General features: G+C 38.8%; 1 protein-coding gene across 1 annotated transcript in view; it reads left to right on the top strand.

Moving 5' to 3' along the window:
• The window catches only part of vstm2la (V-set and transmembrane domain containing 2 like a), a 57,038-nt gene extending 35,444 nt beyond the window's left edge, over positions 1-21,594 (top strand). The window contains exons 2-4 of the mRNA XM_088331600.1: positions 4,135-4,304; positions 5,621-5,665; positions 18,552-21,594. Of these exons, the coding sequence (XP_088187726.1) occupies positions 4,135-4,304; positions 5,621-5,665; positions 18,552-19,010 (674 nt within the window). The 3' untranslated portion in view covers positions 19,011-21,594. The remainder of the gene's footprint in view (positions 1-4,134; positions 4,305-5,620; positions 5,666-18,551) is intronic.
• Positions 21,595-27,330: the final 5,736 nt, after the last annotated feature.

Raw genomic sequence — 27,330 nt, 5'->3', positions numbered from 1 at the left:
CATTTTGGACCTGAAATGCTGAAATATTTTTGGAATGTGGGAGGAAACCAAAATGTCCGTAGGAAACCCACGCAGGCACCCCACCTTGCTGCCAAAGATAACTACTGAGAGATGGTTTACGAATGAATTGTAATGACCACAATTTGCAACTGATATCAAATTTTTATTTTTCAGTAACAAGTTGGCTATTTTATTTAGAAAGCTCACTTTTTATAGTCCACTTCATTAACATATGTTAGCCCAGAAATCTTTGGCTGCTTCCTCCCGGTTTGTAGGACAATGTCCGCTCGCGATACCGCAGCAGAGCCAACGATGTTATATTGGACACCTCTGAAAGAAGCTAACGGTGCCTTAAAACAAGGACTAACAGGTTTAGAGAAAAATTCTTCCCCAGGGCCATCACCAACCGAGACTCACACAAGACTGTAAAAATTATACATCTTGCTTATTTACAGAAAAATTGGAATTCATACCTTTTTGGCTTGATTTCTTTTGGAGTTATGTTGCTGCTAAATGTCATCGCACAACTTTTTCATTGCAATGTTTGAAACCATGTTCTACACATTGTCCGCATGACTAAGACTCAAAGACAATTGTCACCTTTTATACCTTTATAACAGACGCAAGCACCGGTTCTCTTGGAATGAGCGCTACCCTTAACGCTAATACAAAGCAGGATTAAAAAAACAAAAACAAACAACAAGACCATTTGAAGAGAAAAAGGGATTCACTTTTCCATTTAAACTGTTGGATAGATTTGACTGATACCGTTAACAACCTCTTGCAATTATAGAGCTGTTCCAAAAGATTTAAAACCTCCTTTCAACAGTGGCCATTTATTTACACATGCAGCTAAATAATTGAGTATAGGAACAAATAATTAAACATACCTGTTTAAATAACCTCTGAAGTTGCTTTTATTGATGTTTGTATAGCCTGATATGAATACAAAGGCCATTAAAAATAGATCCTTGTTTTTTTTCCCTCCTCCTGTCAGCTAAATGCGCATCACGGAGTGTACTACTCAAAGTTCGTCTCATTCTGTCGACTGTCTCGCATCGGAAAAACACTGTGCCACATGCTGCTCCTCTCTACTTACGATACAAAGACGGTCTCTTTTAATGTGACGGATGCAGTCACGCGCCACTTATTGCTTTGCCGGTATTGGAGGTTTACAGTGAGTAATGTGCTGTCTTTCAATTATGAAAATGCATTATGGTTCACATTACTGCACATCTGCTAACTGATAGCATATGGACCTCATTCCAGGTTAAGCATGCCAGCCTACAGACTGTCTTAACCTATGTCACGTGTGACATCACAGCCAAGCTGGAGGCAAAACAACACTTTCGCTGGTCAGAGGACTTGGGAAAAGAAAGTTGTCGTTGTTGCTTGTTAGTGATCCTAAAGTGAAGTATTACAGGATCCCAGTGGACACTCCGGAACAAAGAAAAAATGAGTTGTAGTTTAAAGCAATGAGGCGAAAAGATTGGACCGAGGCACTCGTCAAAAATGGCTTGGTTTGCAGCGCACACTGAATATCCTGTCAGATAAATTGAACGTTTAGAAATTGATGCGGTCATGTCCATAATACTCTTTTTGGCCAAGTATCTTCTTATTTTTTAGCTTCAGCTAACTGTTAGTATTTAGCCTGAAATGCCATCAAGAGATGCTTTTCCTAAAAGATCGATAAATAAATACATGAATAACTAAATGTAACTAGTAAATGACCCGAAGTGTGTGCCCAACATTTGTTTGCAATGTGTTCTTGTTTTTATTTTCGAGCAACTGCATGCAGTTTTTACAAATTTAACGTTTTTGCATTTAGGCTACACACTAACAGTTAGCTGCAGCTAAGAAAATGATGAGATATTTTAGTGATATAAAAAGTCATATGGACTCGATAGCATCAATCGTAAACGTTTAATTTCTCTTACCTGATGTGAAGTGTGCCCTGAAAACCCGAGCATTTTAATGACTGCCTCTGTCCAATCGTTTTGCTGTATTGCAAAGAACCATAACTCTCTTCTTTTTCTTTGATCAGTGTGTCCGCTGTGATCCTGTAAAACTTGAATTTACGATCACTAACGTTTTTGTTTACCTCCGATTCAGGCAAACAAACCCACAACATGAAGACGACAAGCAGCTTTTCCCTAGTCTCCTGACCAGAGCAAGTATTGTTTTGCCTCTAGCTTCAGCGTGACATAGCTTATTAAACCATAGCGTCAAAGCCTTCCATTTTGTGGATACAAAGCTAAACTCTACGCTCAATCTGATCACTTCCCCTTTCCTTCAATTTTACCCCTTATTCTAGCAGAAAACATTCACCATGAGGTCAAGAGAGTCTGAATCCGCTGTAGAGCATATAGTGAGTAAGAAGAGTGAGTGACACAAGTCCCTTTTCACAGAGTCTGCTCGGGAGCACCATAGCTTGCCCCTAGCCACGCCCCCTTGGTATTTCTGACCAGCTGTGAGCATCTGTGGGAAGAAAAGAACCAATTATTATGTGTGTTTATGTTGTGTTATGAAACATAAACTCCTAAAGAGAGCGCAGCAAGACAAAAGAACAAAGGCAAATCAGAGGTGGCTGCGGCAGACAAGGAAGAATAAACAAGAATGAGGTACTCTTCTGGCGGCATATATTTTTATTTTACAAGTTAAACACTACATTTATTATTGTAACCAGTTCCAATTTTACTTTTTGAGTTGAGGTTTGTTGAGTTATCTGTTTCCCTTGTTACCTTTTGTCAGAGGAAGCATCATGTGGGGGAAGGGCCCAACACAGAAAAAAAAAAGAAAATCAAGATCTCTCTTGGTCAGTCACCAGAGGCGTGTCCTGTCACGGCTCAAAGTTTCCTGTTGATGATTTTCAAAATAAAGTTCTGCAATTGACTGATGAAATTCGTAGGAACATGCAAATAAACTTTTGCTTACATATAAACACTTTGGGGGTTCAATACTTTATTATACAGCTGGAGAGTCTGGTCACACCATGTAAATGAAGAAAATATCGGTCCGTGTGCGGTTCTGCGTGATTGGAAAAAGTTTTTGTGGTGGTGTTCCCTACAATACTGAAACCATTTATGCACAAATCGATTCACTTACTTATGAAACCGGGTTCCTTAATATTTATGTTATATGAAATTTGTATTTTATCTCCTGTTTTAATCTCATGAAACTTGTTGTTGCCTTATATGTAAAAAAAAAAAAAAAAATCATTTTTGAAGGTGCGTCTCATAATCAAGTGCGTCTTATAGTCCAGAAAATATGGTACTTTTCATTGGACATCCATCCATTATCGGCACCACTTATCCACAGTAGGGTCGCGGGGTGCTGGAGCCCATCCCAGCAGTCCTTGGGCAGTGGTCAGGGGACAGTCTGAACTGGTTTCAAACAGAGAAAGACAACCACTCACTCGATCATTCACACTTAGGGACAATTCGGACCGGCCAATTAACCTGACATGCATGTCTTTGGAATGTGGGAGGAAACCAGAGTGCCCAGGGGAAACCCACGCAAGCAAGGGGAGAACATGCAAACTCCGCGCAGGAAGGCTGGTAGCTGGATTTGATCCCATGACCTCAGAACTGGGGCTTGCTAACCACCCAGTTACCGTGCTGCCCTTTCATTGCACAATATTTTGAAAATAAAATCAGGTAAATAAAGTGTAACTACATTGGATCAAATTTGAAAGTTATAATATATGTATGCATCTTACGTCACACCAACATTATTCTAGTGATCGTTAAAATGGGAAGATGGTATCAATCTTTAGGCAATTGCGTTGATCCGATCCAAGTACTCGTTCAGTATCGATATCGCAATTTGGATCGATTTGCCCACCCTTAATTCAAACCTTCTTTGTGCTGCAGCCACGATACAACACCACAGACAAGCATATAAGTGTCTGAGTTTTCGTTGTGGTTTATTTAAGTATTAATTACAAAGTACAACACATGGATTAAAAAAAAAGAATAAATTTTAAAAAGAGCTGGTCCAAAACAGAGTTTGTTGCTCAGATGTTTTTAGCGTTAATACATATCCAACAAAACCATAAAAATCCTCAACCTCTGTTCCTGACCAGAACAACTTTGCTAAATCTCCATTAAAAGGTTTACTTTCTTCACTTTCCAGCCATGTTCACCGAGGTTCCTCATGACGTGACCGCTCAGAGGGGTCAAGATGTGGAGATGGCTTGCTCGTTCAGGGGGGCCGGGACGCCCTCCTACTCACTGGAGATCCAGTGGTGGTACATTCGCAACCATATGGACTGGACAGATAGACAGCCATGGAAAACCAACGAGGTAAGGTCAAGGTAACGGAAATGAATGGCACGGAAAGAAAAATAAATCAGTCATTGTGTCTTGGTGGTTAAAGTTTTTAAAGTAATCAGACAAGTTTGGAATTGGTATTAAACATTTAAATAGATGTAATTACTGTACATGATTAGCAGTGACGAGGTTTGTGTCTATGGGGGACAGTCAGATTTACAGATAAATGAACCTACATAATTTGATTTTCCAGGCAATGCGGGGGTTACGTTCCAAAAAGAGCCTGTGATAGGCAAACATTTTTGACTCGGAAACATTTTACTATTGTTATACAAGCAATCAGGGTTGGGGAATTACTTTGAAAATGTAATCCGATACAGTTACAAAATGTATTCAGTAATGGCATCCGAAATACAAAAATATTGAAGTCATGTAACTGGATTACTTTTGGCTTACTCCAATACCAAATATGCTAATACAAGACCAAAATAATATAAATAAAATTACTAAATTGTATTTTAACAGTAATAAACAATGTAACCTTGAAAATGAATTGGAGGTAACCTAGGTCAGGTAGTTGCTTGTAGTCCTACAAAAAAGTGCTCTAATTTTAACCACGTAGTATTGATCCTTTGCATGTGACGTCACGTTGCCTTCCCTGGCAGAATGTGAGCCATGGTGGATGGCAACAAGCACCCTAGCAGAAGGCACATGAAAGAGCATTTGAAAAGAATATCAATAATCAGGATACAGTATTAGACCATAACCACAATTTTTTACGCTGATGATTTATTGCTGTGTGTTGGCCTGTGCCAACCGGCAATGTTCTAAACCCGGTTTGGAACTCTATCGTATCTGTTTTGATAAATACAGAGGACAGTGATGTTTATCTGCAAATCAAACGGAGGGACTTGCGGTACTTAAATTATTCCAGGATCTGCAGCAAGCATTTTTTACAAGGTACGATTGATGTATTTCCGAACCATTTTCTGTTAATTAGGTACTTTTTTATAAGGCGCATGGACAGCATTTGAAAAAAATAAAGGCTTTTAGGTGCGCCTTATAGTAGTGAAAATATGTTAATTTAAGTCTCCCCTGCCTTCCTTGACTGCGCATCACTGATAATAAGTTCTTTACTTCCACAACAGTGTGATCAACAGTATGAATAGTTTATCCATCCTTATGAAGCTATGGATTGTCCAAATCTGGGGTCATATTTTCACATAGCCTCGGGTTATAAAAAATATTTCAATCCTTTTGTTCATTCCATCGCCTATTTTCTGATCAATTAACATTTCTCTTCTCACTTAATCGAGATGCGATCTTTAATCTTCCGATTTGTTTTCCAGGTGTCCCCAGAGGAAGAGATTCCAAAGGATGCTACAAAGATAAGCGTGAGTTATGAGCGCCTCTGCTTAAAAGCTTCTGCGAATAATCTTAGATGATTACACCAGGCACCGACCCATTCTGATTACATTTGCATGTTTTGCCTTGGCTGATTTACCGCCGTCCTTATCCTATTTCACACATAGGGTTGAGCTTTGTTCTTTTTTGTTTTCGTCACACGTTATTCAATTATGACATCGGCAAGGTTTTGCAATACTCGGTTCTTCTAGGCCACTTAACGCTACTTCTCCAATGCTCTGTTCCCAATCAAATGAAACGTCTAGAAGAAAATCACAAGGGTTCTTAAGACCTTCTGGTTTCTTCATAACTTGACACTCAGAAATGTATACTACTGACTAGACAAAAGCCTCCAGTATTTTTAGTGCCTTTTCACGGGGGCTGCAACTAATGACTATTTTAACAGCTAGTTACCAACTATTTAAAACGATAAGTTGAATATTCAGATGATTATTACTGTATTTTCATGACCATAAGACGCACATAGAAGTCTCAGATTTTCTTCGAATTGTGCGGCATATCAGGCAATGTGCATTATGTGTCATGTAGTGCGGCGGACGCAGACCAGCTTGGTACTTAGGGTTAGGCGCCAGAGACTGGGATCTCACAGGTTCGAGCCTTGGCCGAGTCAAGACTTGCAACGTTTTTGGGTGAAATTCCATGTTTTTGTGAGATTGTTCACATTTCCAAAGATGACTTGTATGCGATCTCCTGTGACTTTTAATCCTCCTCCTGTGTGAACGCCACAAGTTTCCCAAAAGCAGAAGAGGTCACGTGACATCACACCCAATGTATTTTTTCCGGAAGTACTCATGAATGCTAACGCTGTAGCATATCTAGCAATTTGAAATTTAATGTCCTCAGCTTGGTGCTTTAGTTTATAAAACCTTGTCATTTTTCCACCTGGGCCAGGACTACGGTGGTGCAGAAACTTCCAGCGGATTATAATGAAAAAAATGGATTGTCAACGCTTGGGCTAACGTGTCTAACGGGACTCGTGATAGAGCTTTCGGAAAGTGACTCCAAAAGTGAAGAAAGTAAACCTTTTAATGAAGATTTAGCAAAGTTGTTCTGGTCAGGAACAGAGGTTGAGGATTTTGATGGTTTTGTTGGATATGTAATAACGCTAAAAACATCTGAGCAACAAACTCTGTTTTGGACCAGCTCTTTTTAAAATTTATTCTTTTTTTTTCATCCATGTGTTGTAGTTTGTAATTAATACTTAAATAAACCACAACGAAAACTCAGACACTTATATGCTTGTCTGTGTTGTTGTATTGTGGCTGCAGCAGAGGGCACCCATGCCCTATCGTGCAGTGTGCCCTGTGTAGTGTTAAGTACAGGAATAGAGCAAACACCAGAGACTGCGTATTTTTACACTGTGCGCCCTATGGTCGTGAGAGTAAGCTTATTTTTTGGTACATTAATCATGCAATTGATCTAATTATGTGGAAAATGATAACAACACAAAAATTGACTAATGGAAAAATACACATTTTATTGAACATACAGGGAATTTATACAAAAATAAAATGGAAATGCACCAAAACCAATTGGGTGTAGTGCTCGGTCAGCAGAGACATTAATACATAAATTAACCTTTGTCTATTTTTTAGGGGCAGGCTCATTAGGAGTAGCACAGTAAAAGACATTATCTGCATTTTGTGAAGTACATTCAGTGGTCAACTGCAAAGTGTGTAACAAAAGAACTTAATTCTCAACAGTTTCAGACATCAAATGGTTTTAACAACTGACGTTTGTTCTTGGGACTGCATGCATTTATTTTTTATATGTTTGTGAGGAACAACGCTTAAGCCCTCTTTTATGGAAAAATATATGCAAATAACATTTACAATACACATCATCACGCTTCAATCGCTTCAATTTTACTTTAATCTTACCGAGGCGAGTCAGACTCTGTTCAACTGTGCTCTTTAAATGTTAGCGTGTCACCCAACTTCTCAGATGATATGCAAGTTCTGCTTTGCAAACTTTGCAAGTAGTCTTTATTGGCCGTATCCAGGCTAAGATGCTCCCAAACTTTAGAAATTTTGGTACGCGTACATAATGTTGACGCTGCCATTTCTGTTTATGTTACCGCACGAGATCAAGATGCTATTGTGCATGTGCTGCCTACAACAGTGATTGTATTCATATAAAGATGCCTCAGTCTGTTTGAAAAATTTGTAGACAATGGAATTCAGTCGACTAGTTCTATTATTGATTTTTGTAAACAACGACTAATTGTTGCAGACTTAGTAAAATATGACTTGATAGAAAAACAGCAAAAATATATAAATGATCCGTTTTCATATTTGTGAGTACCTGATAAATGTTTATACTTTCATACCATAAAATGTCTCCACATCTTGGTCTTTACCATGTTTCCCTAGGCGCATATTCAAATGAGTTCCACATTTTAAAGACATGAATTAATGCATACATCCACAAAATATAAACCCAGAGAGCAGCAAGCCGCGTGTTCGTTTATGTGAGTGCACATTTACAGCTGGAGTGTCTTTATGGGCTCAGCCTCCCATATCCATAGGTGCAGACACCCAGTCAAAGATGTTGCCTGGTGAACAATGAGCCATGCGACAGCTTCCAATGATGCATATTTTAGGTCAGCATGTGACAAAAAAATATTACCTCATTGGCTAAGAATGTTGCTAGTTTTAGGTATGTTTTAAGACGTTTTAAGATATTTTATATTGTTTATTGTTGATATTTGTATTATGTGAAATAAATGTTTATAAAATAAAAGTTTTAAATGGCAGTTTATGTATTTTTGCTTATTATTTAAATCAATCATGTTTTTTGGTAATTATTATTTCCAGTAGGCAGCAACATATATTACAGCTTTAGCATAATAGAACAGTCTACTATCTGCTGGGTATAAGACATTTACTTATATTAGGTTTACACGTTTTCTTTTATAAGAGAAATAAGCTTGAATCTAGAAAAGTACCCTAAAAATAAGCATTTGTTTCTGCCAACTGGTTAATTTTTTATTTTTTATTTTAAGCCCGAATGATTACAATTTTTATTGATTCAATAAAACATTCATTGTTTGAAATTGATAAAAATTGCACCTTATGATAGCTAATCAGACAAGAGTAGTTTTTTTATAAACCAAAAGTTTACAACTGTAGTCCATGCAAAAAAATAATTGGCTACTTATAGTTTATGACAAACTTGCATAGATACAAAATTACCATCTAATAGCTATTGTTTGACAATAAGCACAAGCTCTGAACTCAAATCAAATGTACCAATGAAATTCCTAAGCTCAATTTTATGATGAAGCAAATTTCAAATTTTTACATTTTTTAAAATTACAAATTGAATGTATTTGATTGATTGTCCAGCCTTAGCTCATGCGGTGCCATCAGTGTGAATTTCCCTACGGGGATGAATAAAGTATCTATCTATCTATCTATCTATCTATCTATCTATCTATAGCAGTGTTCTTCAACCAGTGTACTGTGAGATTTTGTCTAGTGTGGCACAGGTGATTTCCCAATGTTTTATTTGACAAAAAAAACAAAATTGTTTAGTATCTTCCCTTTATTTTCCAGTGATCAGCCGATCAACTGTAACAATCATCCACATTAGTAAGTCATAGCAGAGGACTATTATTTTCTTTTTATATAGAAATTTTCGGCCTATGTGTTAGTACAGCAAAAAAATACTCGATAACATAGTTTGTTAAGATTGCACTGCAAAAGGTGCTAAAGTAAACTAAATAAAGTAGAAACCCTGCACATATTTTTGCTGATTTTACTTGTTTTCTTATTATACTGAAATAAAAACAGAAAAAAGTCTGACCATGATTAAAAAGATGTTCCACTACCAGATGAGTTTTGCTTATTTTAATGATCAATTTTGTTACAAAATAAAAATACAGTGGAACCTCGGTTCTCGACCATAATCCGTTCCAGAACCCTGTTCGAGAACCGATTTGTTCAATCACCGAAATCAATTTTCCCATTAAAATTAATGTAAATCGTTTTAATCCATTCCAACACCCTGAATGTTTACCATGAATGTTTAACATGAAGCTAACCCAGGTTAATCGTACGTTCGCGTTATCTTAATCTTCCGTGTGAAAGATTACGCTAACATGAACGTGTAAAAATAAAATATTCAGGTCGTTCACAAGTCAATTAGCACCCGGGTCTCTACAACAAGTAGCTAGCGCTTCATTGGAAAGGGGGCTCCGTTCCAACACCCTGACTTTTGGGCTCAGTTCCAACACCCTGAATGTTTACCTGAATGTTCACCGTAATCATAAAGCTAACCCAGGCTAATTGTACGTTTGTGTTATCGCAATCTTCCGTGCGAAAGATTACGTTAACATGAACGTGTAAAAATTTAAAAAAGGATAAAGAAAATAATTATGAATAGGATTTCTTACTTTTGTGGTGGTCAGCAGAAGGCGCAGGCAAGATCAGACACTCGCACACCTCTTTCATATTTGACTATTATGTCTTTCTTAAAGGCAATAGTTGTACGAACAACTTTTCTTTTTTCACCTGTCCTGCTCACACCGACCTTCTTCGGAGGCATAGTTAGGGGCTAAAACACTCCGTTCACCGATATAAAAAGCGAAAGCAAAAAGAGGCAAGTGCACACGTGATAACAGTTGGTCACGAGGGGTGGAGGCGATCTACACCCGTACGCCGCTCAGCATCGCACCCTAGCATACGCACTCACGCATTACCGGCGTTCGAACTCCGAATTTTTGACCGAACAGCGAAGCAAGAATTTCTTGAAATTTTTGGTCGAACTCCGATTTGTTCGAACTGAGAGGCGTTCGAAAACCGAGGTTCCACTGTATAGTAAAACTTGAAAAACTGTTCGAATGAAATGAAATGATCTGCATTTATATAGCGCTTTTCAAGTAAAGACTTCCCAAAGCGCTTTACATTGTGCTTCACATTTCCCAATAGCGGCCGTGCAGCCATGTAAGGCGCTAACCTGCTTTTTGGGGGTATTAGGGGTTCTGTGTCTTACCCAAGGACACTTCGACATGTAACACGGAGGAGCCAGGATTCGAACTGCCATCCCAAGACGAGCGCTCTACCTCCTGAGCCACTGCCGCCCAAATAACAATAAAATCCCAAATTACAGCTAAATTATTAGACAAAATGAATAACCTGCATTTCCCCCTGAGCCACAGTGAGCACAAATGAGGAGAAACACTTTATACTGTCAATTTAGGCAACATAATAATTTAGGTTTAGAAGAGAAAACATGAAACTGCTGCCGGAAATACATTATTGACCACTATTGTGTATTGAGATTTTTTAATGTTGAAAATAAGTGCTTTGGCTGAAAAAGGTTGGAAAACACTGTTTTATAGCAGATGTGGACATGCAAGTGCACCCACATTCACACGAATGGACATTTTAAAATCGTTCCTGCAACAATAATTTGCATATTTATTGATTGTGGGCGCAAGGTTCAGTATTTTTGTCTCCTTATTTACGATGCCTACAGTACATAAAATGAAAAAGGTTATCAAACCGTTCCCACTCTGCTCTCAAAATGTACTCTTAATGAATTCCCAAAGTATCATTTGATACATCTCTCGTATCAGTGCTCATTAAAATGTGCTTGTGATCGTAATCTGCATCTCCAGCTTCTAGGTGAGAAGAGGCTGTGCTTGTGCAAGTCATCATCAGGGAATATAGATGTTACAATGAGAGCATAGTTTAATTTAGAAGAAGCCAGGAAACTAAAGCTACACTCGCACTTTCCCAATATACTAGAGGTAAAATCTTTTACTCAAGTACCGTAAATTCCGGACTACAAGCCGCTACTTTTTTCCCAAATGTTCAGCCCTGCGGCTTATTCAGTGAAGCGGCCAATTTATGTAATTTTTCTAACGCCGACCAGCGGCGCTGGAGTACAAAAGATAAGATTAAGACCAGTGGAATATGTGCGCTGAGAAAGACTGCAACCTCAAAGTCTATGCATACATTGTCTGTGTGACAAAGGCACTTTCCGATAATGAGGAAGACGCTTTTGATGGCGATAGTTATATGGAAGAAGTTGAGGACGATCTACCGTGAATTTCACAATCACGGTATGCTTTTTTTTAACAGGCACGTTTGATGTATTGCGAGCGCGATCCTACTAGTGTGTTGGTACCTTTCACAGGCACGGTTTGGGATGAAAGTTATATTATTATTATTAAAGCTTTGAAAACTCTATTGGTGTACCGTCTTTCTTTGTAAATATGTGTAACCATTTGCAACTGTATATTTTTGCAATGTATTTAATGGCTGACGGGAAGTGGGGTAAAGCTGAGTTAGATCTGTTTGTTGTTGCAGCGGACAATAGTGGATATATATTTTTCCCACCCTTAACTTTGGAAATATACATTTTTTTTCCTTGGATTACTTTCAACGGGACCCGGACTCTACAAGTCTGCATCATATGTTAATTACCGTTATCGTCTTCCGTTCATGATGCCGACTCTGGTTTTTGGATTGTGTACTATATATTTACCGTATTTTCCGCACTATAAGGCGCACCTAAAAGCCTTTATTTTTTTCAAAAGCTGACCATGCGCCGTATAATACAGTGCGCCTTATTTATGGATCAATATTAAGTCGCAAAGTCTTGCAACTAATCCAAGCAGCCGCCGACTATATTTTCCCCCGAACGCGAGAAGTCCGTGGTGTATGCTGGGATTTATATATCGGCGTTTCATTGGCTAACCAATGTGACAATCATCATTTGAATCGATCACTATTGGCTAAAGTTATTCGGAGGTTAAGGGGACGGATCCTTTTTATCATTTACAGGCTCGCATAGGCTAAGGGGCAAAACAAAGCCTGCAATTGGCCGAAAAAGATGTGTCAATCATTATTTGAATCGATCACTATTGGCTAAAGTTATTAGGAGGTAAAGGGGGCGGATCCTTTTTATCATTTACAGGCTTGTATAGGCTAAGGGGCAAAACAAAGCCTGCAATTGGCTGAAAAAGATGAATGTAAATAGCATGTTAGGTCGAACTACGGGGGGGAAGGAAACAGTATTTTACTATTCTGTACTGTATTTGTACTCTCCTGGATTTACTACACTCACGGATATAAGAGGACCATGGTTGCACATTACTATTGAACACAACGACTTCGGTGAGCTACTCCGGCTATATATTTTCCCAGTATCTTGTTTCAGACTGAAGTCGATGTTTCTGTGATAAGCGGTGCAGATAATGGATGGAATGAAGTGTCTATTTTTAAATTAAACTCAATTCCAAGTGTTTATTGTCATATGCACAGTAAAGTTGCGAGCGAAAAAGAAAATAGAAACTAAGGAATGGTTGGCATTTCTTGAATCCCAAGACTTTAACCTTCCGAATGATATTTGGAACGATGCATTTGAGTGACATCGTACGGACACCGCATCCGCACGTGTCTACGACACGTATTTGCTTCTTTGCAAGCTTTCGGAATATTAAGGGGGTAAAAAGTGTGAATTAACTATCTGACTGTTTTGTCGATGTTCCCACTGTAGCGCCTTATAATCCGGTGCGCCTTATGTATGTCAAATATAGGACCAAAAACTATTTTTTCGGGGTGCGCCCTATAACCCGGTGCGCCTTATAGTGCGGAAAATACGGTAGTTACAATCGCGGGACCTAAAGTCTGGTCTGGGTTAAGCTTGTAATTGTGTCTCATGTTTTAATGCGGGCGCACGCGGCTTATAAACAGGTGCGGCTTGTGTCAGTACAAAAGTGGCAATTCACCTAAAAAGTGGTGGGTGCGGCTTATAATCAGGTGCGCTCTATAGTCCAGATTTTACGGTAATTATTTAGATAAAGAACATGCTTACCAAACTATATGTTTAGGTCCAAATTACTTGATCCAAAGAAATTTTCCTCCTCTGTGTTGGTGTAAAAGACGTGCGCCTTCCTCTTTCCACTTCCCTCATGTCAAACATAATTTGTGCTTCTTGCCAATAGCTTACAAGCTTTACAAACTTTCTTTCTTGTTTTTTGCCAAATCTCTCACTGTTTGCAGCTTGTAATCTGCAGAATAGGATTTTCTTTTCAGTGCCATTCTGTTCAGTTTCACTTTAGTTCGCTGCACTTCGCCGAGATGCGCACAGATGGATGGATGGATGGTTTATTTCGGGCTTGTTTATCAAATTAATTGAATCCTTCGTGTTTGGGCGGCTACGGGTTTATATACTCGTAACTCGGGTCGGGTTGAGTTTTTTTTTTTAGGCCTGATGTTACCTCTACAATGTACATATTTAGCGGAATGATGTGTTGTGCACGTGTGTCATGTTAGCATGTCGTTGTATTCATTCATTAAGCTGAAACCTGCCTACTATTCTGATTATTTCAGATTCAGATTCAGATTCAGATTCAGATCTACTTTATTGTCATTCTAGTACACGTGTATACAGAACGAAATGTCGATGGATCTGACTCCCACAGTTTCCCTCAGTGTCCTTGTATTTACGAAGGTTTGATGTTGACTTAGCTGTACATCATGGTTCGGCATGAATCAAACCTCCCTGACTATTGCAAAATTGGAGCATCAGCTATGCGCATTAGTGTTGTGTAGTTACAGGAGCTGCAGTAACTTCTACTCTACCACATCAAAAATCGTATTTTCCATGGGTGTGGCGGCTTCCAAGTTTTTTATTGTATACCATTAACGCATGTGTGTCATGGGAAGAAGTCTGAAGAACAAGTTAAACAACATTTCCCCCCAAAATAAGACTTCAAATAGGACATGTTTATACACAAAAATATTTACAATGTAGTGCTTGTAAATTTGAAGAGTGGCCTAAGTAGTAAGTGCAACAGATCAATAGTGCGACCAAATTAGGCAGCAACATATTTCCAGAATAAGTTGCAAAATAAGATATATACAGTGCTGTTCACAATAATAGCAGTGCAATGTGACTGAGCAGAATATCTCAGGTTTTAGTTTATTTTTATTGTTACATGCCAAACAAGCTACCAGTAAGTGCAGTAGATTCTCAGAAAACAAACAAGATCCAGCATTCACAATAGACACACTCCGAAAGCTGTGCAATTGGGCAAATAGTTCAAATAGGTGCTCTTTAAAAAAGTAGCAGTGTGGCAATCAATCTCTTGAGTTCATCATATTTTGGGGAAGATAAAAAAACAAAAACAGGTGTGAATCGGTGGCACCTACTTAAGGATGATGATGCAAGCACAGGTTGAACATGCATCTGAGAAAAATGGGTTGTTAAAGACACTGCTCCGAAGAATGGCGTTATTTGATTAAAAAGTTCATTGGATAGGCAAGAACCTATAAAGAGGTGCAAAAAATTGTTGGCTGTTCCCTAAAATGGATAGAAATAACAGAGACGTGTGGAAGAAAATGGAAGACAACTATCAAAATGGACCGGAGAATAACCAGAATGGCAAAGGCTCAGCCAATGATCAGCTCCAGGGCGATCAAACATATTTGTCAGTTACCTGTAACGTCTGTGACAATTAGAACATGCCTGTGTGAAGAAAATGTATTTTTAAAATCCCACACAAAGTCCCTCTGTTAAAAAAAAGGCATGTGCAGAAGAGGTTACAATTCGCCAGATCACACATCAACTGGCCTAAAAAAATGGGAGGAACATTTATTGGACTGATGAAAGTAAAATTGTCCTTTGGAGTCCAGGGGGAACCGACCCCCAAACTCTAAATTCAAACTTCAGTACACATTAAAGACAGTGGAGCATGGTGGTGCAAGTATAATGGTCTGGGCATGTTTCTTCTTTCTGATGTTGGGCCCGTTTATCGCATACCAGGGATCATGGATCAGTTTGTGTATGTCAAGCTACTTGAAGAGGTTATGCTGAAGAGGACATGCCATTATAATGAGTTTTTCAACAAAATAATTAACCCAAACACAGCAATAACGTCTTGGTTCCAAACATATAAAATTAATGTTGAGTGGCCATTCCAATACCCAGTTTTCAATCCAATCGAGAAGTTGTGGGATGATATGAAAAATGCTGTTTGTGAAGCAAAACCAAGAAATGTAAATACATTGTCGAATGTCACATTGAACGGCTTTTATTTTGAACAGTACTGTAGTGGTTTTTCTATATATATATAATATATATATATATAAAATCTCATCTCATTAGCTACACCGCTTATCCTCAGTAGGGTGGCGGGGGTGCTGGAGCCCATCCCAGTAATCATCAGGCAGTGGGCAGGGGACACCCTGAACTGGTTGCCAGCCAATCGAAGGGGGCACGGGGACAGAAAACTCACTCGCTCATTCACACTTAGGGACAATTTGGACCGGCCAATTCACCTGAAATGCATGGGGTTTTTTTTGGAATGTGGGATGAAACCGGAGTGCCCGGAGAAAACCCACACAAGCAGGGGGAGAACATACAAACTCCGCACAGGAAGTCTGGAGCTGGATTTGAACCCACGCAGGAGGTTCCCAAGACATGAACTGTGCCTTGCTGCCCGCATATATATATATATATATATATATATACATACCTGTCAACCACCACGGCTCCATGCCCGTACAAACTATCGTATTTTCCCGTACAAAATAATCGTACACCATATTTTTTGGGGGGGAATGATGCATGATGGGTAATCCCCAGGCGGCAGACGCATGCGATTGACCAATTTGCGTTTTCCGTACAGATTTCCTTGTACGTCGTACTTGTCTTAAAATGCATGAAAAACGTACTTTGTACGGTATGTATATATATATATATATATATATATATATATACATTTCAGTCTTGTGTTCTTGTTTAGTGTGGTGATGACCCTGGTAAAGAAAGTTAAGAGGATTGTGGCCGAGATGAGAGAAGGCCGTTTGTGATGAAGTGCAGTGATTATAAATAATGTGGTTTTATTCTATTCACAGTTTTAATAAAACTTTACATTTGATATAAATTTGCATGTTTGCACTATTCAAATAATATCTTACCAGAGAGTGTTTCAGACAGCGGGAAAAATCAGTATAAAACCACGTGGGAAACCAACAATACTCACAGCAGCAGGCTCCAAAAGTAATTCCATCATGGAAGAGCTAAGCCTGCAATTTGATTTGATTTATATGAAACAGGCATAGGAATACTTTAACACCTTGTTTGCGCATTTTGAGTTTAAGACTCTTTGAGCAGGAAATTTGTTTTATTAAATTACTAATGGCACTTTGTTGATTTGGATGCCTTTCAGGTCACATAATAGACCTCTGTTTTCGGTATTGTTTATATGGTTACTTAGATATTTATGTTCTATGTAAATATACGCTGAAAATAAGATTTTTTATTTGTGTTTATGTTCACAATTTTGCAGATATATTATGTTTGTTATCCGCTAAGCCAACAAAGAAGTAGCTAGAGCAGAATTGTTGCCTTAATACACCGTTCACTGTTTTTCACCCTTTTTCGCTGAAGTTATGGGAAAATTTCAAGAATGAGCAAGTTCCCAAAAAGGAATTTTGATCGAATCAAGATATGGTTTTATCCACATCGCACACCTCTTTTTTGAGGGACAGTTAAATATTTTTCCTATGTAGTGAGGTGCATCATTCAAAGGTGTAAAATGCGGCTTCCAATATCAATTTTTCCATTCTGTCGTAAAACTTTGACATTTGAGTGGGCATGGTTCCAGCATTATGTCTGACATACTTGTAAGCCGTTTCCCTGTATTTCATAGTTTTTTTTAAATCATTTTGAATTGTGTACGTCTTATAACGTTTTTTGTGCGGGAAAATGTTTTTTTTAAATTAATACTCAGGTTTTTTTGTTAGATTATCTCGTCTAATTTGGGTCTAATCCAGATCGTTTTGGTTGCTCACTGGTAGCAGATGAAAACGTCTTTGAGGCCAAAGTTATCCTCGATCATGCATTTAAATAATAAAATAAAAAAAATAAAATAATATATTTTCTTTAAAAACTAATCCAATGACGACTGCTTCTATTGGCTTTTCACAATTCGTTCGAAATGTGCGAGGCAGATATCATAATAAGCGATAGCCCAACTTGTCTTGTCAACACATTTTTCGGGTGATGCCTTTCCACAAATTTGAAATTTGCTAAAAAGTATATTTTGGGCTGATTGAATGAAAGCCCACCGCCATCTTGCTGGAACCCCTCCTAATCCATGTCACTGAACTCGGAACTGTGACGGTGACACGGAGAGCATACTGGGATACACGCAGCCCTTTGTTTATGTTCAGGAAATGGTAGCGCATACTTTACTGTATTTTTGACTTCGTATCCTTAAATGCATTTTTTGAACTTGCTGTAATATATTCCTGTTCGGGTATTTCGAAATCTGAACTTTAATTGTAGAGACATTCATTAGTAGAGGTACCACTGTACTTTGATAATACTTTTTATTTAGTTGTGATAGATGTACATTATATGTATTCACATATTTAATTCAATATGTGTATCCAATATTAAACTGCTGTATTAATTTGTTTCAATGTATCCTTTATTTCTTCTGTGCTTTCCCATCGGTGTTTCTGGGGAGTGTTTTTGTAGGTCCTACCTTGAATCTGCAAAAAGGTCTTAACAAAAGGTCTCTTGTGAAGATGTGACTTCCTTACTTTGCCTGGTTAAGATTCATTTTCCATTTTGTCAAATCCACGCCGTTTTCCTATAAAACAGCCATTTTTTTATGCTCTTTGAGGGATGCCTCATCCTAATCACAGGCCCAGTGTGTACTCTCTTTTATTTTGTAACTTTGTGATAAAAGTCCTCATTTGAACTGCTCTCCTCAGCTCTTTTTTCCCTATCCAAATACTCGGTCAGAATCCCGGAAATTGAAAATGAAGACATGGATCGTTTACACAAACAATACTTTATTGATATATTTTTCTTATTTGTTACCAGGTAGTGAAGGTAGTAGGAAGTAACATCTCCCACAAGCTCCGCCTCTCCCACGTCAAGTCATCCGACGAGGGCACTTACGAATGCCGCGTCATCGATTTCAGCGATGCGGAAGGGGCGCGACACCACCGCGTGCGCGCATACCTGCAGGTAGTAGCCCAGAGTGACATCGGCACCAGTAACCAGTATGACGACAACTTCCAGGTGCCGGATGAAACGAAGAGCAATTCGGGTTTCCAGCACGCCCACGGCCACGCCCGAAACCAGGGGAACGCCGGAATCAAGGGCCACGCCCTAAACCAGGGTCACGCCCAAAACGAGGGGCACCCCGAGGAGCATAGCAAGCGGCCTCCCTCTGTTCCCCAGCACGGCTACTCCGGCGATGCCGAGCTGAGGAGGAGGGATGTGGAAAGTAACCATAGCAACAATGACTGCTCCAATGAGCCCAGTTGTGTGCTGTAATCTCATTCCATTTTTAGGGTGGGGGGCGGGGAGAAGGCAAGATTGCAAATTATGATGTGCAGAAAAGCTGCTGGTCCCAAACTGGGCCTCACCCTCCATCTCGTATTACAGCGTCTTAGTGCGAGCTACAAGAGGGGTAGTGTAAAGTTTTAAGTTAAGATTGTGTCTGTTGCGGATTACTTCACACTAATTAAATTCATTTATTAAAAGACAAAAGGAGGAACAACACGTGCACCCATTGTTGACCTCAGTTAGGGGAAAATTCGACAAAAACTGAAAGTGAAACCAATTAGTCGGCTACTTGGTTCATTGAAAACTGTGGAAAGACCCACAGATTATTTTTGGTGATTGGGAAAAGTTTTGTGGAAGTCATTTTCTTCTATGATTCATTTTAACTATCTTAACACAGGGGGTGTCCAAACGATTACCCTCGCACAACTTGCAATTCAACCAGAACATAAAACGACAATAACATTTCGGATAGGCTTTAGTGATGGGGAAAAGGGTCGGGAGAAAAGAAAGGAAAATAGATAATCCCCACATCCGAGCCTCAAAGGAAAAACGTTTGGACACCTTCGATCCAACACAAGCAGAGACAAACTTTACACTTATCACCCGAGTGTTGTACAGTGAAGTTCATGGCTGGTGAGACACAGCCAGATTTACAAATATTCATGATTTGATTGGCAGGGCAAGAACGCATTATATTAACTGTAGCATGGGAAGAACATTTTTATTGTCTTAATTTATAAATTAAGTCTTGGCACTGCTCCATCTGAATCAAAGCAAGATAGATAGGAAATCCTCTATTATGAAAAAAAGTCAATGCAACAAGAAAATAATTACTGGAAGGCTTGACCTGCTCTTAGCTTGCTAATAAGCTACCGGTAATACTCTTATTAATTCTATTGTTTGGGGCTGAGGTGTGTGCCACACCAGAATCCTTTGTCTTACTATCGCACACTACCATGAGGCAAGAGAAGTGCATGCCTCACTCTGTGTCTGCAGATTCTCAGCACAATAATGTGAAAATTCGTCGATTTTGAAGAATACCCCAAAATTGTGAAGGTACTGTAGATGACAATATTTTTCACACTGAATCAATAAAACCATTTTATATATTTTTAAGTTTATATTTCATGATCTCAGGTGCCTCACCTGCCTCCCCTGACTGCACGTCACTGAAGACCCCCCCACCCCAATGCATAATTTTGCTTTCCCGAGTTAAATTCCTGGATCCGGACACAAATTTAACATTAAAAATACATTTACGAAAATAATTATTCATCCAAAGGATTTTGCAATGTGGAAGCACTTGACAAAAAGAAAAGAAAAGTAAATTCAACAGAGCATTATTTTCAGTATGCTATAGACGATACAGTCCTTAGCGGTGAAAACAAGATTGATGTTGAATGTATTTTATTATATTTTGTTAAGCGGTTACAAAGAATGATTTTGGTCCATATCAAGTTTTGTTCTAGAAAATGGATCTATTTAACCCTAGAGAACTCACGGGTCATAACTCTCCAAAGAAGAAAAGGGTTCTTGGGTTTTTGAGTACATTGAATAAATTCAATTAAAATCATTATCCGAATTTTGTCAGTGAACAAGCGTATTCTTTGAATTGGCTGCCTCACCATGACAAATGTATTGATTTTGTTTCCAAATCTTGAAAGAAAACACAGACATATCTTGACATGTGTCCCCAAAATCACAGGAATAAACTGAGTGATTGTTGTAAACTCTCACGTTTGATTCCCAAACGGAAGACAATGAATTCATTCCACCTTGCGGGATTTACGCTGTACATATGAAACGATGAATGTGCTCTTTGTTTAGGAGACTTTCTTAGAAAAAAAAAATCCAATCTTGGTATATCAGCCTTGTGTTTTATTCTTATAAATTGTCTATTTCTCATCAGCTATTGAAAAAAAGCCTCAATCTTTAACTGTAAGCCTCTAATCAACTTTGTATATGACATTGTAAATTATGACTTGAAGTGAATGCATGTTCGGTTGTTTTCTTAAGAGGATTTTCAAAGAGGGCGCATTTATTCCCTGTTCTTTTTAGTTGTACTTTTGTCGTTTAACAAAGTTGTTGGGTTCTTTCTCCCGTGTTTCAGATTTTTCCCCCCTGTAATTTTCCAAAATTGCTGTACAGACAGATGAATGACCCTTGCAAAAACCTCGCTTACTATTTCCCCATCTGACAATCTCGAAGAGGTTGCGTCTCAATTTTGTGCTCAGCAATGATTTGTAAATGGCTTAAAAAACTCCATTTCATATCTGCCGTTTTTTGTAAGCACTCATAATAATCTTGTTGTATACACGCTTGAATGGAGAGCAAGCCTCGAGACTGGACTTTGCTCCGAAGGGATAAAGTGGAAAGAGTGAATATTTAGAATGATGCGGATGAGTAAGCATGCGCACAACAACAAACTTGACTTGAATTCTTTCAACGGTTTGCTAAGATATGAAGGTTGGTGGAGGTCATGAGAAAGAACATGTAAATTGCTCTGCGCACATTTTGAGCTCATATGCTAAAATGTATACCTCACTGGAAATAAATAGCATTCAAACACTAATCAGCGTATTGTGTTATTGTTCCTTGAAATCAAACAAAACTCATGAGGGGTTGTTAAAATTGCATTCCCCTTTTGTGATGTGGTCAACATAAAGGTGACTAAAATACAATATATTTAACAGAGTAATGTGTGGTGAGGCTCAGTCATATTTACAAATACATGTGCATACAGAGTATTCATTATTTGATTGGCAGAGCAAGAAATCAATACACTATATCAACTGTACCATAGAATAAAACGTATTGGCTTACCTTATTAGTAAACTATATGCTACGCGCCTTTTTGAATAGGAACATTGATAGATACGTAATCCTCCATTATGAAAAAAAGTCCATGCAACGAAAAATAATTACTGGATGGCTTGCTGTTATCTAATTTTATTGATTGGGGCGGATACGTGCGCCAAATCAGAATCCTTGGTCTCGCTATCGCCCTCTACCATGAGGCAAGGGAAAAGGGTGCCTCACTCTGCATCTGCAGATGCTCCGCACAGTAATACGTTACATACTAATTTTATTAAGTTTGTAATATGTGAAAATTCAGTGATTTTGAAAATTCCCACATTGTGAAGTTAAATGAGAAATAACGAACACTGAATACATATGAACATTTGATTTTATATTGCCACGATGACAGGTAAGGCTGTGCCTGCCTTCCCTGACTGCATATCACAGATTTATTAGGAAATCCTTATCCCAGGAAATTAAATTCTGGTGTTTTTTTATGGTTCAATGTTTTTTTTATTATTAAATTCAGTTAATATCTTACCAATACTCAAAAATGTGAATAAATGAAACGGCATTCATCTTGGATCCCGGCGTGGCCATTTTGACATTGTTTGAAATGAAATCACAGTTGCTCACTTCAATTAAGGACCAATCAGAACTCTTCTTCTGAAGTACTCCCACCCAGCAAAATTCTATTTGGGTTCAGGTAATCATTTTTTCTTATTTATTTAATATAGATTATTAAAGTATCTAGCTTCTTTAAATCATCTGTAATGGAAACAAATTACAGAAAGTATATATACTGTTACCACCTCGTTATAAGGCAGGTTACTTTTCACGGTCTCGCTAAGTCACGGATTTGCACTGTGCATTGTGTTCTGGATTTTAATTTGCGAAACAGTTTCCCTGCTTATTGTTATTTAACGGCTCAATAATTATTTGTAAAAAATAATAGTTTCTACAGTACTTTCATTTATCAAAACCTTTAGCCTGGAAAAAAGGTTTGTTCTTTGGTTTTAGTGTATATTATAGTTTTAAATTGAATAAGAAAATAACGTTTCTGCTTCAGGGATTTCGCCTATCACGGGTTGTTTTTGGAACGTAACCATCGCCATAAACCAGCGATTACTGTACCTCAAAATGTGAAGATAGAAAATTGTTAAATATAAATACAGTGGAACCTCGGTTCTCGACCATAATCCGTTCCAGAACCCTGTTCGAAAACCGATTTGGTCGATCACCGAAAATCGTTTTTCCCGTTAAAAGTAATGTAAAATCGTTTTAATCCGTTCCGACACCCTGAATGTTTACAATGAACGTAAACATGAAGCTAACCCAGGCTAATCATACGTTCGCGTTAGCGTAATCTTTCGTACGGAAGATTACGCTAACATGAACGTGTAAAAATTAAAAAAGGATAATGAATTGGATTTCTTACCTTTGTGGTGGACGGTGGGGAGAGAAAAAACATCAAAAGTTTTTCAACCTCTTCCAAAACTTGCGGCAGTTGCTTGCTTATAGCGCTAACTTCCTTAGCCGCATCACTCGATTTCACAGCTCCCTTATTCTTTACTATCGTACTGATAGTAGATTTAGCCATGCTGTATTCACTAGCAAGATCAGAAATTCGTACACCTCTTTCATATTTAGCTATTATGTCTTTCTTAAAGGCAATAGTTGGACGAACAACTTGTTTTTTTTTTCACCTGTCCTGCGTGCACCGACCTTCTTCAGAGGCATAATTAGGGGCTAAAACACCCGTACGCCGCTCAGCATCGCACCCTAGCGTACCGGCGTTCGAACTCCGATTTTTTGACCGAACAGCGAAGCAAGAATTTCTCTAAATTTTTGGTCGAACACCGATTTGTCCGAACAGAGAGGCGTTCAAAAACCGAGGTTCCACTGTATGATAAATAATCATCTCCAAATGATCTTGTAGGGTTGATAGATACCTTTTGTGCTATTTAGAATTTTTAAATTTCAGTCTGAATCTAAGGTAAAATGTAGAAAATTATTATTTTTTTCATTTATTTCAACCATATTTTTAGAAAAATCCCTTCTGATTGACATGCCCGAAAAAGGCAAACGAATTACTTTTATTTCAATTTGAAAACCGAGTTGATTCATATTCTTCAGATTACCCCCCCCCCCAGTTATTATGTAGCATGAAACCGATTTGTCAAGAAAACGATTTATGCGTGACTCCATGTAGGCGTGTATGTTGGAGCGAGACCCCCTCCCACCTTCCTTGCCACTGATGAGTAATGGTGCTGCTGTCAACGGCTGGCAGGGGATAAATAGCTGCTGGCGACACACAATGAGATAAAGAGACGGTGAGCCACATTTGCTAACATTAAGCCAGGGCACCTAAATCGAAAAGGTCCCGTCCTTGTTTCCTCACATTGGACGCCATGTACATTCATTAGGGCGTATGTGAGGTGAGAAGATACGGAAAAAGGCCTGGCCCTGCTTTGTTGAAACAGGAGCCCAATGACAAAGGCTTAAGAGCATTAGCAACAGTGATGGGTGATATGTCAGCGCGGCATCAATAACACCGGAAAGGACTGCCACCACAATGTTAACCTCGTTTGATTGAGTATTTCCTTCACTTACAAGTCTCAAAACGCATGAATCTATAAAACTGATCCGAGATTATTTCTCATCGGTTCATTTCTCCCTTCGTGCTCTTCAGTATTTTCAACTCCTAGCTGACTCAATTAGTCAGGAGAGGGGAAACAACTGTAGCAGTGTGATTCTATACCAAGGGACTCCAACGTACGAACTCTGAAATCCAGGTATTAGTGCTTGCTAAAGTAGCAGATACCAGTTTGAGCTGGCTTTTAGCGGCCATGTGTGGCCTTGTTTATTTGTAGGGCCCTTAATCACAAGGAGTCTCAAAGGGCTGCACAGACCACAGAACATCGCAAACTACACACTATCATTCACCCCCTGATCTAAAACCTACATGAGGGCAAGTAAAAACTCAAAACCTCAACATGCGGAAAATGAAGAAACCCTAAGAAGGGGCTGCACATTAGAAAATCCCCCTTTCAAGATGAACACAACAATAAACAAACAGTGTCAACATGAAATATAGGTCATTCATAAGCTATACAATAGAAGTGTGTTTTAAGCCTGGATTTAAACAGTTCCACTGAGGTTGCAGATCAAATCTCAGAGGGCAGAGCATTCTACAGCACAGGGGCCCGAATGGAGAACGCTGTCGAACCTGCGAGCCAGCATTTTTAGAGCAAAGGATCCAGATAAGGACACTTGAAAAAAATATATAAATTGCTGTTGAAATATATAAGGAAATATTTGTGTACTAATGGTATCAGTATGCGATATGGGAATGGCTCAAAACTCTGGATTTTAGCATAAATATCTGCTTGACAAAATTTGCATGTAATATCCTTTTTTAGCATTTTTTTCCCAACTTATGAGTAATTATTGTTACTCTTATTAATAAACAGCAGAAATAAAGTGCAGATACTCATTACCTAACAATTCAGAATGCAAGGTTAACGGCCGTAATGACCGAGACATTATCAAAACATTGAAGGTTTTCTGAAAAATGCTTGCACTCTTAGTGCAGGCAGGAATTGATCAATGAATGGCTAATATACTTTTCTGTTCAGACCTGCTTACATCAACTGCTTTTAATTCAACCAAAATAACGTTTACAGTATAAATAAACAGTTTATGTTAAGTCAAAAGAAAAATGCCTCAGATATACCCACAGCTTTTCATTTTCAAATATTACTTGTCATACAAAATGTAAAGAAAGCCCTTACATAATTGCATTAACCTGCACTGTTAACATCTACCAGCAAGCAGACAATGGCATTTTACTTTATCCTTAACATCTTCCCCCAAATGTCAGGTTGTGCTGTTAGCTGCAGACACCATCAATGGGCTAAATAAAAAGCAATGTTAAAATTTTATTTCCATTGTGTATACCGTATTTTCCGCACTATAAGGCGCACCTAAAAGCCTTTATTTTTTTCAAAAGCTGACCATGCGCCTTATAATACAGTGCGCCTTTTTTATTGATCAATATTAAGTCGCAAAGTCTTGCAACTAATGCAGCAGCCGCCGACTACATTTTCCCCACAGTCAAACATGGTGGAGGCAGCATCATGGTTTGGGCCTGCTTTTTCTCAGCAGGGACAGGGAAGATGGTTAAAATTGATGGGAAGATGGATGGAGACAAATACAGGACCATTCTGGAAGAAAACCTGATTGAGTCCGCAAAAGACCTAAGACTCGAACGGAGATTTGTCTTCCAACAAGACAATGATCCAAAACATAAAGCAAAAGCTATAATGGAATAGTTCACTGAAAAAACATATCAAGCTGTTAGAATGGCCAAGTCAAAGACCAGACCTCAATCCAACTGAGAATCTGTGGAAAGAACTAAAAAACTGCTGTTCACAAACCCTTTCCATCCAACCTCACTGAGCTCGAGCTGTTTTGCAAGGAGGAATGGGCAAAAATATCAGTTTCTCCTCGTGCAAAACTGGTAGAGACATACCCCAAGCGATTTGCAGCTGTAATCGCAGCAAAAGGTGGCGCTACAAAGTATTAACTCAATTGGGCTGAATAATTTTGCACACCCACTTTTTCGTTTATTGGTTAAAAAAGTTTAAAATATCCAATCAAGTGTGTTGTACTTCACGATTGTGTTCCACTTTATGTTGATGCTTCACAAAAAATTGCAGTTTTATATTTTTATGTTTGAAGTCTGAAATAGATAGATACTTTATTCATCCCCGTAGGGAAATTCACACTTCCTTTTGTTGTTTGTTAACAGATTAACAGGATGGCCTCGAGGTGCTGTGTTGTAGTTTAGCAGCAGCGGAGTGGATGACGTCACACGCTAGTCCAAAAGTTCGACATCCCTGCAGCAGATGGAACTCTTTGTGCCCAGGGTTACACCACCTTTTGTTCACGTAGATAGAGTCCACCTCCTCTCCGCTTCCCGCAGGCTTTTGTGTCTCTGTCTAACAGCGCTGAAGCCGGGTAGCTCCAGGTAGCTCCACGTTAGCATCCGGGATGCTAGACGTGAGCCACGTTTCAGTAAAACACAGCAAACTGCACTTCCTGTACGCGTTGATGTTTTTCACCAGCACAGCCAGTTCGTCGGTCTTATTTGGTAGGGAGTTCACATTTACCATGATTACGGACGGTACCGAAGACTTATAACCCGCTAGCCGCTTAGCCTTAGCTTCGGCTCTGCATCCACGATAGGGCCCCCTCATCACGCCGGCACGAGAATTCTTCAGGGCAAGGAGTTGATCCCTCGAATAAACGCATTTTTGTGCGTTAAAACCCATAACGATAGGATAGAAAGTAATCCAAAGAGTAGTTGTCAAACGGGACAAAAAACACAGAAGATAGAAGCTACACTTAAAACAATAAATCACAAAAGGTGCGAAATAACACGGAGTTGCTGGAAAGGCTGCCGCTCGTGGCGGCGCCTATGATCTAAATGTGAAAAAAGGTCACA

Source organism: Urocampus carinirostris, chromosome 3, assembly GCF_059441175.1.
Source record: "Urocampus carinirostris isolate Australia breed hairy pipefish chromosome 3, RoL_Ucar_1.0, whole genome shotgun sequence".
In the NCBI taxonomy this organism is placed as follows: domain Eukaryota; kingdom Metazoa; phylum Chordata; class Actinopteri; order Syngnathiformes; family Syngnathidae; genus Urocampus; species Urocampus carinirostris.
This window is presented reverse-complemented; position numbering and strand designations above follow the sequence as displayed.